The sequence below is a fragment of the Scaptodrosophila lebanonensis genome, unplaced genomic scaffold (genome assembly GCF_003285725.1).
Source record: "Scaptodrosophila lebanonensis strain 11010-0011.00,11010-0021.00 unplaced genomic scaffold, SlebRS2 tig00001415-arrow-pilon, whole genome shotgun sequence".
In the NCBI taxonomy this organism is placed as follows: Eukaryota; Metazoa; Arthropoda; class Insecta; order Diptera; family Drosophilidae; genus Scaptodrosophila; species Scaptodrosophila lebanonensis.
This window is the reverse complement of record NW_022060742.1, coordinates 8155595-8169094: the sequence shown is the minus strand read 5'-3', so window position 1 is coordinate 8169094 and position 13500 is coordinate 8155595. Positions and strand designations below refer to the sequence as shown.

The following is a 13500-nucleotide window of genomic DNA, read 5'->3' as shown; positions in this document are numbered from 1 at the left end:
TGTATGTCTTAAAATCTTCTTCTTTTAGGCGTCGCCGAACAGTACGCTCACTGATTGGAGTCTTGGTCGACTTATTCCATTGATCTGCAGCAGCTTGCGGCTTTAAATGAATATTTTTTTTAAATTCCCGCAATAGGACTCGATCTTCAATGGGTGTTGTTTTGCGGTTAGCACCTGATCTAGGCAAGTTTTTGACGTCATTGTGGGTCTTATATTTGTTAATTTGATAGTGGACTGTTTGCCGCGACAAATTATATTCATTTGCAATGTCTTTTGGTGCTACGCCGGCATTAAACTTCGCCACTATTGAGGCTCTAACAACATAACTTAATTCTGTCTTTTTTACCATTGTATCGATTACTTTTGAATCAAATTTTAATGAAAATAATGTAAAAAGGTCAACAAAAATTGTTACACCAAAGTTATTTTAGTATCACTTGATAAAACGTACGCGAAAACGGCGACAAGGTTTGGTCAAAATACTTATGCCGTGCCTGAATCCGCAGTCAACTCACATTGTCATTTGTAGAAAAAAGGTGTGAAGAGTAATAGACAAAATATTTTGCCTACATATTGTTGTTGCTATGAACTCAATATCCCGTATGAAAATTGTACCGTTATTCCTTGAAACTAAAAGCAACCAGCACCGATAGTCGTGAGTACAGTTCGTCAAAATAATTGTGCCGACCAGTGTATATGTATCGTATTTGTCAAGGGTCCAGTTAATGTACTAAAAACAAAAACATATGCTAATTTAATTAAAATGAAATAAAAAACCAGATATGATTGGCAAGACAAAAAGTCATTTGGATTATTTTTGTTTTTGGTTTAAGAACCAGGAAGCTAAATATTAAAAGTTTATATAGAAATATACAAATAAAAATCAGTCTGTTTGTTTGATTGCTTGTTTGTATTTCCTCTACAGACATTCTTAATTAATTGAAATAAAATAAAATCAAGGTGTGATAGGCAAGAAGTACAATAATGTTGATTCTTTTATTGGCTTTTTAAATGATAAACAACCATTTAAATAGAATAGAGTTCTGAAATTCTGCTAATATGTGGACTTGGAGAAAACATAACAGATTTAATGTTTTGCATATTCAATGCAAGAGAATTGAAATCCGTTCTTGCCGTTTGTTTGAGAGGGAAGGGAAAACAACCACCTCGTATCACTGTCTCTGAAAATCCACGTTCTTTATTTCATTTTTATTGATCATATTAGCAAGTTAAATAAATTGAGTTGTCGGTAAGCGAATAGTAGAGATGTTAAATGATGGGTCTTATGTCCTCTATTCTTATATTTCGAGACCAACGTTTTAAATGGATAAATAAATGTAAATGGGATAATACTATTTATTTTGATACGAAAATGATCAATGTAAAAATAGTCTAGAAAATGTAAATAGGCAGCTTTGGCCAATGCGTTGTAATATTCTGGGCAAAGGCATCAAAGCAAGAGAAGTTCGTAGTACTATAGCTCGTTAGTTATTATTTATAATTTTTCTATAATTTATCGATCATACTGTTTACTGTCGATGCTTGGTTTGATTTGCTTTCTTCACCTCTTATCAGTTGAGTTGCTAACCCCTTTTGAATTTACATAACATGAGGCAGCAGTAAAAAGGTTAGCAAACACAAGCAAATCAAACCAAATCCATCAATCACACAAGCAATTAAACATGTGCCGAGTCTGACGAATAAAGAAGAAAACGAAACGAGTGGCCAGACAGACAGACAGACAGACCGTCAGGCAGGCAGCGCAAATTTATGCATATATACATAAATTTGACTTTAATTTGACTGAAGTAAGGCATTTGTGTGCGAGCAATGCATAATGTGTGTAAGCCGGTACGTGTGGCCATAACAATTGGCTGTTACACATAATGTACTTTCACTTTGTTGCATGTTGCTTGTAGGTTGTAGGTAGGTAAGCCGTTAGCCAGGTGGTAGCCCAACAACTAACGAGCCGACAATGTCAGCCCCCCATTAAATGGTCAACGACAAAGCCGAGCCCCGAACCTGGAGCGCCAAACATCGAACATTGAACGAAAAGCGCCAAGTCAGCGTAAGAGAGCACAATAAAAAATCGGGCGTGACCTTGCCAACCAACCTCTATATGTCATCAATGCGATAAATCTGCCGTGGAAAATGTTCAAATGCAAATTAGGGGCGTAGTCGTGGCATAATTGCAGACCTCACATGCCGCTTTAACTATAATTTAATAACAATTTGAAGAAATATGTGTGCACTATACAGGGTGATGTGATAGGAATATTATTAAGCTTTGTACACTCTGTTCCGATACAGAGAGGATGAGAGCAATATTAAGAAGATAATTTATTATGTTATTTACGTATCATGTTATATATAGATAGGTGACCAGCACGACCATCTGAACAATGATCAGTACAAATATTGGTGATTGTAGAAAAACTTTTATTTCATTTTCATTTAATTTATTCACAGAAATTGGCATCATAAATTGGTGTGAATCTATAATTTATTAATAATAAAGAGTACAGGTTATAAAACCTTATCAACTTAAATATTGTATATAAAGTGTGTTTTTACAGTTCATGAGCGAACGGACCGTTTCTGATATGTAAAAAAAGCGGGCGAAAAATTTAACAAAAACCCATGACTAGCTTACTTATAAGTACCTTAAAACTATACTAACACTTAAGTTATTTGAATATCTAAATACAGTCTGTCAACTAATTGTTTGCAAAATGAAATTTGTCACCAAATTTCAACTTTAACATTAAATTTATAAATAATGGCATTATTTGGGAATATTTTGCTTATCAATTATTATTAAGATATGTATTAGCTATGGGTACGGACTTCTGGCACACGGACTTCTTGCAGTCATTGTAAATATTATTGGCCAACTCCCTGAGGCTCGTTTGCGGTTTATTTTCAATGCTTTTTAAAATTTGTGAGCAATCCTGCCGAGAAAGCTATGGAAATCTGCCTTGATAGCTGTTTAATTCTCTTTTTCGGCGCGGTTAATGATATTATAGACTGTTCTAAGTTTAATTCGATATGTTTTGGCCAACTGTTTGGCTGTTTTCCCGTTGCTATAATGGAAAAACACTAGCTGTATCAAATTATCATAAGTGCGTTTGCAAAAATGGTCAAAGTGACAGATACGTTACCAAACTGAAGCAAATTTTACAAGGAATTAGTGGAAGGAATACTAGTAAAAAAATGCGATCGGTCCTTTTCGTTTTGGCCGTCCTGTTACTTTTTCTATGGTCTTCTTTCAACCAGTGTTTGCATTTTGCAAACAATTAATTGACAGTGTCGTAAATGTCGTTGTTTTGTTTTCTTCGTTTCTTTTACGTTTTACATGGAAATTCGTCTCTTTTTTTGACATACCCATAGCTAATACATATCTTAATAATAATTGATAAGCAAAATATTCCCAGATAATGCCATTATTTATAAATTTAATGTTAAAGTTGAAATTTGGTGACAAATTTCATTTTGCAAACAATTAGTTGACAGACTGTATGTATACATAATTTGTGAATTCATGAGCTCTTTGTTATGCCTCACTAAATTGTATTATATTATATTATTATATCAGTGGAAAATCTTAAATCACTCTTCAGCTTCAATTTATTGGTTTTTTGTCTTTGGGGGGCTGTTCAAATGGTTGTTCAATTGTTTTATTGAAATTAAAACAAAAAGAATCAGAATCACCAGCTAAGTCCATTATTTGTATCTAAGTAAAATTGTTATTAGGTTTAGGCAAATAATTTGCGCACAAATATGTGCCCTCTAACAAGACAGACAGAATTATAAACTACGACTTGAAGATATCTTTAAAAGTAAACATTTAATTTCTGATGAAAACTGTTGCTGGGATTAATAAGGACTAACAATAAAAATCGCGACCTATAAAACTAAAGAAATTGGTATACAAAAAATTAGACTTTAATTGAAATACATCATATAAGTAATGGACACAAATTTTCCGTTTCCGTGCCGATATTACAAAATGCCGACAAAGCCAAAGCGGCATGGATAGTTTTGGTTGTAGACTCAGCAATAAAAACCTACTCGTGCATCTTAAATTATTCCCTTGTTAAAAGCGAGAAACATTTTTGTTTGGCATATACCATAAATGTTTGAATAGTCTACAAATATTAGTCTGCCAAATATAAGGAATATAAGGACTTTAAGTAATATGTTGAATAAATTTTGCTTTTGCTGTGGTACCCTGTATAAAATCACCGATAAGTGATCGAAATGCGATATAAAATGCGTTGGGAGGGAAAAATACAGAAACCATGAACCGCAATACGCTTAAGTAATCCCATCAAGCGCAGCCGGGACGGTGACGGCAAAGAAAAAGACAAAGCCTACAAATATCAAATTTGTCTGTACACATAAAGTGGGTGGTTGATGGATGGGTAGTGGTGGGGTGGTGAGGGGAGCCATTGGACTTTTAATGTTTGCATTGCGTGGCAGATCATACATACACACATATATACGCGCGATCACACGGCAGAGATCGCGATCGCAAAGGGCTTAAATGCAGAAATTTGGTAATCGTCTCTCTTTCAGGCAACAAATCACATCAAAGATCGCTGACATATAGTATGCACGAGTACGTAGAGATCTATTCAACCGCAACGACTTGCTCTGTATTTGTTACTACGTTTATGCCGGCACGAAAGCAAGAATTCGTTCAAAATATTGATTTTGAGTTAAAAACCACAGCTGAATCTTCAGTACAACTCTGATTTTTAGAGTCATGAAAACTACCGCGTTTAGAGGCTTTCATCCGGAACTAACATAAATGTGTGCTTTTTGTGATTTTTAATTAAATTAATAAATGCACAGATTAGAAATTGTCGAAAAGGGGTTTCTGTAACTTTGTTGTTAAAAATACACTATTTCAATAATATTCATTAAATATGTATTAGTGATCGAATTTTATTCCCACATGTAAAGGCAGGCCGAGTTAGACAGGAATTTCAAGAGGGAAGCTTAAAAATATATAAATAAATTGAAAAATTAGTGTAGGAATCTTTCTCATAAATATTAGAGTACCTTTTTTTTCAGTTTATTTGTTGAGTTCTATTAAGTTTGCACTCTCTGAAGGCGCTGCTACGGATGCCGTTCAACAAAGAATTGTTATAAAATTAAATCGAATAGAAGCACAATAAATTTTATGATTTTGATTTGCAATTGTTGGCATAAACGTAGTAAGTAGTATGTGTGTGTGTGTGTGTGTGTGTGTGTTTGGTATCACCTGCACAGTTACATTAAGCGAAACGTTTCGAGTTTGTTGTAAATTTATGTTTTGCAGTCAATGATTTAGCGATTTGGGTCAACCACAGCCGATGCCGTTGGCATAAACAATAGCCTCTGCACTTGTCTGGCGAAATCAAAGACATAAATAAGTATTGCCAGGCGCATGGGCGAGACCATTAATGAGCACACAATAAATTGCCAATAAAAAAAAAAAAAAAAACGCCCCCTAAAAAGGCGAAAATGAAAATAGAATGAAGCACAAGTGAGTACATCTGCAATAAATTGAAAAGCATGCAAGCCCACAATGAAATTATTGTGCAATTTTAGGCATTTCTGCCTCGTTTAATCCGCACAAGTTCACTAAACGCTCAGGCTGTTGCACAAATTGCAACGTTTGTGAGTTGCACACGAAGCGTTTAAATCATTTAAAGCCAACAAATTAAACCAAGATAAATTAGCGAAAGTTTTCAAAGGCCCAAAGCGTTTTTTGATCACTTAAGAGTAAAGCAAAAGTTTAGCGCTGTTAGTTAACAGTGCTCTGTTAACATTCATTAATCTAATAAAACGATGCCAGCTCCACTATAAATGCCAGTCATTCAACCCAATATGGGTCGAAATAATATTGCATAAAATTATTGAAACGAAAAGCATCGCAAGATGTACAATATGTTGTTTGTTATTTTTATGAAAATTAAGTAGCACAAATTTTCCCTTTTGAAGACAAAGGGAAATAAAAAGTTTAAAGTCGGCAATCAGCTGAGTAACCGCATGAGTTAGCTCCGCAGCAGCCCACAGATCACTCCAACCAATCCAAAGACCAAACAATGACAACATGATATAATGGCAACGGAAACGGCAACTAAACAACAGCTGTTACCATTTAAACAACAACAAAAATTCAATTGAGTATCTTATACTATTCTCATCGAAGGCCTCATGCTCTCTAAAATGCATTCGGTATAAGAAATGATTATGAAATGATTATATTTGATTTCATTAGATTTAGATTTTGTTTTAAGTAAATAAAGGTATTTTTAGAGCTTAAGTGATTTAAAATTGGTTAATTTCTATCAGAAAGTAAAAAAATTAGCATTTCTAAGCAACATTTATTTCAAATCCAAAAACATATGATGGAAAACATACATAACTATATAGACAGACTTAGGTCGGACAGAAAAGAATTATTTTAATATTATCATTTAAATTTAAAACCTTTAACCTTTATTTGTAAAATTTGACAGCTATATCAGCAATTAGTAAAATGTAACAGCCTCTGCTATTAAAATTATAAAATGTTTTTAAACACTGAAAAGTTTGAATATTATGATTTCATAATTAATAAGTTCAAATTGGTTCGCAAAAAGAATTTTTTTCCTATTCCTAACTCTAGACTAAATCATAAACTACTAATATATCTTATTTCTCTAGTAAATTAAGTTATATTAATTTCATTTTTGGTTTAGTTAAATAAAAGAAAAGAATTTGAAAAGGGTTCAAATTCTTTTCTTTTATTTTTAATTAGGTTTTAGGCTTTAGGTGTTTTTCATTGATACCATAACGAGTAGATGATCTTATTTGGTAGAAAACCTAAATTTCAATTCATAATCCTTTTTATAGTATCAACAAGTAAACCGTGTCGCGTTTCTTTTGAAACAAGAGTAAATATTAATAAAACAAGCATATTATAGAAAATAAATGAAATAAATTAAATTACTGATAGTTTATTCAGATTAGAAAGTGTTTAGATACACCGTGACATTTAATATGGTATAAATAAAAGTTTTCCTAAGCAATTTTCATGAAACTCTAAATAGAAGCTGATCTTCTCGGAGAAAGTGGAAAGATTTGCGAAGAACTATTCGAAATATGCATGGGCTTGAAGCTTAGAGATAATACTTGTAAGTACCGATGCGCACTGATAAATCTCTTGTTCATCACTACTAATGGCCTGACTAGCACGTTCAGCTAATAAACTATCTTGACTAAAGAACAAAACAGAAATTATACCACAATTTTGTGGCTCATTGAATATCTTGCTGGCACTTCGCTTAAAATATCTCGAAATTTTCCATTTCACGTGATTTGTATATTGAATATTCACATGATCTTCACATGGTTACAGATCTGGCTATCAAGCCTACTATAATCTGCCTAAGAGTATTTGCGTTTGAAAGAGGCGCCAAAGAGCGCGTGGCCAGCTGCAAGTTGAAGCTCGGCTCCGGGCTGGAGAGCATTCGAAAGAGTGAACCAGTTGGTGTGGTGGCTCGCTCTATTGTAGCCAGCAGTGACGGCACAAGCATTGATGACGTCAATGGCTGCCACATGCGACTCGAAGCAGCTAGAGTGGAACCGCAAGGCGCATTGATATAAAAGTGCAATTTGGCTTCGTAACGGTCGCAGATACATTTGTAACTTGGAGTGAGTCGTGTGCGCGCCTAACGGTACTCAAAATAAGTAGTGAAGTAGAAAATAGTAAAAAAGATATAAATATACTTGTACATACATATACTCGCACATATACAAACATATATAGCAATGCAACTATTGCTTGTGGTGGCCACGGTCGCGATTTGCGCCTGCAGCGGCATTGCTGAAGCACAACAGGGCGTCGATCCCGCCTATTTGCGTCAGTATTACCAACAATTGCAGCAGCAACAACAACAGCAGCAGCAACAACAACAGGTCAACGATGGCACTCCCATATATGAGCAGAACTCGGAACAGACACAACAATATGTGAGTGCGGGTCAACAAATACGGCTGAAGGATACGGTGGCCGAGCAAATACGCGCGCAACAGGCGCAAGGATATGTGGCACCAGCAGTAAGGGATTATGTGCAACAACAGCCACAGGTGAGGGAAGGAAGGAAAGGGAAGATGGGGGAAGGAAAGGGAAGATGGGGGAAGGAATGGGAAGAAGGAGGTGAAGAAAGGAGCAAAGAGCTAGTCAGGCTTATAAAGTGCTCAGGACATAGGCTATTTGATGGATAAAATTGTGGCCTCCTTGTTTTAGGGAATAATAATAAATTATGTGATATTTTGTAGGCTACAGTGCCTGTTTTAGACTTGCAAATAATTTTGCTTTTAAAAATAAATTTCAAAAAATTTTCGTTTAGCAGAAAACTACATTTTAGTTTAGAGCAACAAATCTTTAGCACTAGATGGGGGTTTTAGTTCTTTCGGCAAATGTTGTTCTTCGTTTATGTGACTAAAAACAATTAAATTAGTTTGCTTTTTATCTAAGTTATTTGTAGGTCGTTTTGTTATGTTTAAACTATGAAAAATGCAGGTTTCGAACTTAAGCAAGTAATGCAGAGCCGGATTGGCACATTTTCCAAAATCGAACAATGATTAAGTTTTCCAGGAACAACATACTTGTAGGAACACTAGCTTCAGGGCAAAACGTTTTCCACTGAATTAATTAGGGTTTTTTTCAAAATGGTTGCATTCAGCAATTTAGTTTTCAATCAAGCTATAATGATTCTTTTTGTATTCCATATCTATATAGTATCAGTCGCAGCCACAGCAGGCGATCTACCGACAACCGCAGGCGGCGCCTCCAGCTCGTCGCGTCCAGCCAGCCTACCAAGCGGCCGCATCGCCGCTGCTCAGCAAAGGACACAGCAAGCTGCAACAGCAACAGCATCTGCAGCAGCAACAGCAGCAGCAGCAGGCGGAGGAGGAGGAATACGATGATGTAAGTGTGGCATTTGATGTTGAAGCGGCCATTCCATGTGCATAACGAGTTGCAGCTTTCGCGCACTTTCGTTTTCGCTTCAATGCAACACGGCAGGCAGGCGAAACCAGCAAACAATGCTGCACATACATAAATAATTACAATTGAAGCAGCCGTTAGATGCTGTTTGCCTTGTTGTTGTACAAGTATATGCTACTCGTATAGCTAGAGAGACAGAGACGAACGCAGGTGGGGGAAGAGAGATAGAAAGAGTTCATTAACCAGGCATCAGGCAACAGCTTGTCCACTTAGCAGTTATCCCATACACACATATTATGGCCCGTAACTGTGAATGTCGCGTTTTTTCGTTTTTTATGGCATTTTCATGCGGAAGCTGCCGCTCTTCCGTTACCAAATTATCATTCATTCAGCGACACCATAAACATGTGTCAGTCAGTCCTCGTCTCAGACTTGGCTATAGTCTAAGTCTACAATCACTTTCAAATGTGACCCATATACCTAAATACTACAAGTACTCGTATATGTGTGTTTGCAACTCCTGTGCACGCACTAGAACCAGTTTTCCAGTTCCTCTTTATTTTTCTTTTTTGCTAGTTGGCCAGTTTTTGTCTGCCTTTCCAATTTTTGCTCTGCAAGCTGCACTTTTGGGCCACGTCAAGCCAAGAACAAAGCCACGCCCCAGTTGTTTTTGTGGTTTCAATCTGCTTAGCCTAATTACGAGGCACATTGACTCGCTCATAAAGTTTGTGGCACACAAATAGAGAGAAACCATCACGACTTCATGAATTCAATACTCGTGTTACTCATGTCTATTGAATCAAGACTGGTTTGATTTTTGCAAATGGAATCATAGTTCTTCTAATAGTTTGAAATATGTACGTCCTAATAGTGTAGTTTTATTTATTTTTTTAAAATTGTGTTTCTTGCCTATAAAAGGCTTAAAACAAAAACAACAATGAGGAGTTCCGCTTATATTTTAATTAGATTTGTGATTAACCAAACAAGTAGACGTTTTCACATCTAAGAGTATAAGAATAGTTCGACATTCTACCAATTACACAAAGAACATTTCAAATTTCAATTGTTCAATAAATAATTGTTGCTTGATACTTCGTGGTGATCAGAAGAGAATTAAATCATAGTGCCGAAAATAAATGGCCTTAAAATAAACAAGTAATGGTTCCGATTTCTGGTTCCACCTCAAGGGAATATAAGATGAGAAAATTTCTAGAAATCTGAGGACCTGAATTTGGTTCGATAGAAAATTGTGCACAAAATTTAATGTTGCTATTTTCAAAACAAAACACAAGTTAAAACACTTAAGAATTATTTTCTTTAATACAGTAGAATAACAATATTTCACAAACATATTCAATCCATATTTATAAACAAACAAAATGTTACTTTTTATATTTGTATATAAATAGCAAAATGCGTATAACAATAATAGCCTCCCATGTGCTATTATTAATTAAATTAATAAGATTGATATATTTCAATGGGAAAAAGGCAGCATACCAATATTCAAATGTTGAGGATGCACAATCATTGGCTCGCCGCAGAACATTTTCTTTTAGCTTAAAACGTAGTCGTCTAATAATCACATTAAATGTTCAATAATTAAACAATCTCCAGCATTAAAAGAAACCTTATAAACAAGTGAACGTAAATTAGGAAAGCAACAGAATAATGGAGAATCTCTGAGGATTTCTGGCATTCATTACAGCTGTCTCTTTAAAGGAAACTACCCCCTATACTTGTATGAATAATTCTACAGTCTATTCTTCAAAATCAAATGTCAAGGGTGCAAGATCTTCGGCTTGCGGCAGATAATATTTTCGCTGTTCTTGTCTTGCCTTAACCCACTTACTTGGCGATTGTGTTGCCGCATTCTCAATCACAAGCTGACCTTACATATTTGCCAGTGGGTGCGACCATGTTGCAGATCCGAAGGTCTTGCATCTGGCGGCGCATCCTCAGCTGGCCGGCAACCTTGTTGCATAAATTATGTTCGGGTGCCGCCAGCGAGCAAGCAAAATGCAAGAGCAACAATTTTAAAGTTGTAAAATATTGTTTTTCCTTGAAACGCAAACTTGGACGCGCTTCAATGACTTTTATGCGCGAATAATAAAAGAAGTCAAATCTGTGCGGCTTCGAATAGCTTCGATTAATGGCATTGCATTGCATAAGTGCAGCAAATGTTGCCGTTAAAAATATTTATACAGATAGAGATATACACGTACATAGATATGTGTTGGTTTAAATATATGCAAGTGTTCAAATTACTTTCACTTGTGCGTGGCCAGAGCTTTGCGGTCGGGGCTCCCACACGCAGCTTGGTCGGTTCGGCAATCGTGATGTAATAGCCAAGCATTGCAAGCGGTTATTTTTTCGGCCAAAAAATGAAACTGGGCCAATATGCGTTACGCATTCGAAGTGGTTATTAAGTTGCCAACACTCCCATTTGCCATATTCCATTTGCCACTCCCCCACTCCAAAGCTTCTCTGTTTGTCTTTGCAGCAAAATTCCTCGTATCAGTTTGGCTTCGATGTGAAAGACGATGAGTTCACCAACTATCAGAACCGCAAGGAAGTACGCGATGGTTCCGTCATCAAAGGCAGCTACTCAGTAGTCGATTCCGATGGGTTTATACGCACTGTCAAGTATACAGCTGATCCCAAGGAGGGTTTCAAGGCGGAAGTCATACGCGAACCCACCGACATTGTCGTGAAGATCCCAACACCGGCCCCTCAGCAACTGCTGCGCGCAGGCGGCCACAAGTTGCAACAACAAGACTATAGTGCCAAGCAGCAATACCATCAGCCCCAACAACAGCAGCCCCAATACCATCAATACCAGTAGACTAAAATGCTATAATATTCTGGTATTGTTGTACAACTGAAAGTTCCGCAAGTCCATGTAGTCTGTAAAACGGAAAGCTGCAGTTGACTTTTTAAATAGAGCTAGCAGCTGATTTCATTATGAATTAACATTATATATGTATGTATATTAATCATTCATTTGTTCATAGAGCAACACGATTTTATAGTTCAAGTGTACGAAATTTCCATTTATAAGAATCATTTCATTGTACGACTTTCTGTTTAGAATATTAAACTTAAATTAAAATTGTAAATAAATGGTGTCTCTTTGTAGGATTTTCAAAATACCCAGGCAAATATTTGCACACAAATTTGTGGAGGTAAGCTGCAAAAAGGTATAGTTCTAAAGAAATATTTTATAATGGACATATATATGTAATATAGCCTGTTCTAGAGATGTGGCAGGCACATTTACGAAATTATTATTCCTTTACATTCGCAGAATTTACAAAGATTATCAATTTCATGAACACACGGGAATTTAAAGGAAAAGTGTAGACTGTTGAATATTTTCAACTCACAATAGCTTTTCCAACATGTCTGAAGGACAATAAATACATTTTTAAAATTCTTTTTAAAATATTCAACTTAAATTTAAATTATAAATATATGGTGTCTCTTTGTAGTGATTTCAAAATACTCAGACTATGAAGCGACAGTCAAATATAAAGGGTAGTTCTAAAGAAGTATTTTATAATGGACATGAATACTTGGTGTAGAAACGGGTTTTGACTGCGAAGTTAGAATTAACAAGTGGAGAAGAGAGACAGGGCTATATCGACTCGTCTTGTCATGCTAATTAAGAATATATATATACATACTTTGTGGGGTCTGCCACTCCTCCTTCTGTCTGTTACATTTTCAGCTCGCGCAAACCTAATATACTCCTGTACATTTAATGTACAGAGTATAAAAATAAAATAAATAAAGTCCAAAAAGCGTACATTGCATTTAAAACTATTACTGTCAATCGTAATTTCTTTAATTGTGCAAAACCCGGACAATAGTAATCGTCTCGACTTGCCAATTATTTATTAAGCATAATTGTGTCTTCCATGCTTAGTTCATTACCTTACATTTTTAAAGAGAATAAATACGCTCTCTTGCTCTTCTGATTGATCTAACGGTCCTTTGCGACAAGTTGGTGCGCTCGACCACCCAAACTCCAACTTGTTGGTATGTCTTCATACAACAGACTCAACACAAAAATGTAGACAAGTTAGCAATCTGTTATACAACACATTCGGCAAGTTCTGTAATTTGAGGTTTTTGCTTTCTTTTTTGTGTATCTGTTATGTTATGATGACATTTTGTCTGCTAATTTAAAGGCCACTGTAAGTGAGACTATTCATACGTGTACATACATACATACACACATACATGAAAAAAAATCATTAATATAAATAGCTGCGTACTTACGTTTACATACAGATGATTTGCGATCGCTTTAATTACAAATTATTTTCAAATTGAACACCTTTACTTAATTAAATCACGTTTACAAACACTTAAAAAAAATAAAAACAAAAATTGAGGCACTGCGCAATTTATTTGAAATCACGAACACACACATACACACATAAGTCTGTACTTGTATGTATGTAAGCAGCACATTAATCGCGCGGTATTTTCGCATTAATAAACACATA

At 35.6% G+C, this 13500-nt stretch overlaps 1 protein-coding gene across 1 annotated transcript; it reads left to right on the top strand.

Moving 5' to 3' along the window:
• The first annotated feature begins 7806 nt into the window (after nt 1-7806).
• Nucleotides 7807-11831, top strand: LOC115633026 (adenylate cyclase, terminal-differentiation specific). Its single transcript, XM_030530349.1, has 3 exons — nt 7807-8106; nt 8780-8968; nt 11490-11831. The coding sequence occupies exons 1-3, from the start codon at nt 7807-7809 to the stop codon at nt 11829-11831; spliced, it is 831 nt and encodes a 276-aa protein (XP_030386209.1).
• Nucleotides 11832-13500: the final 1669 nt, after the last annotated feature.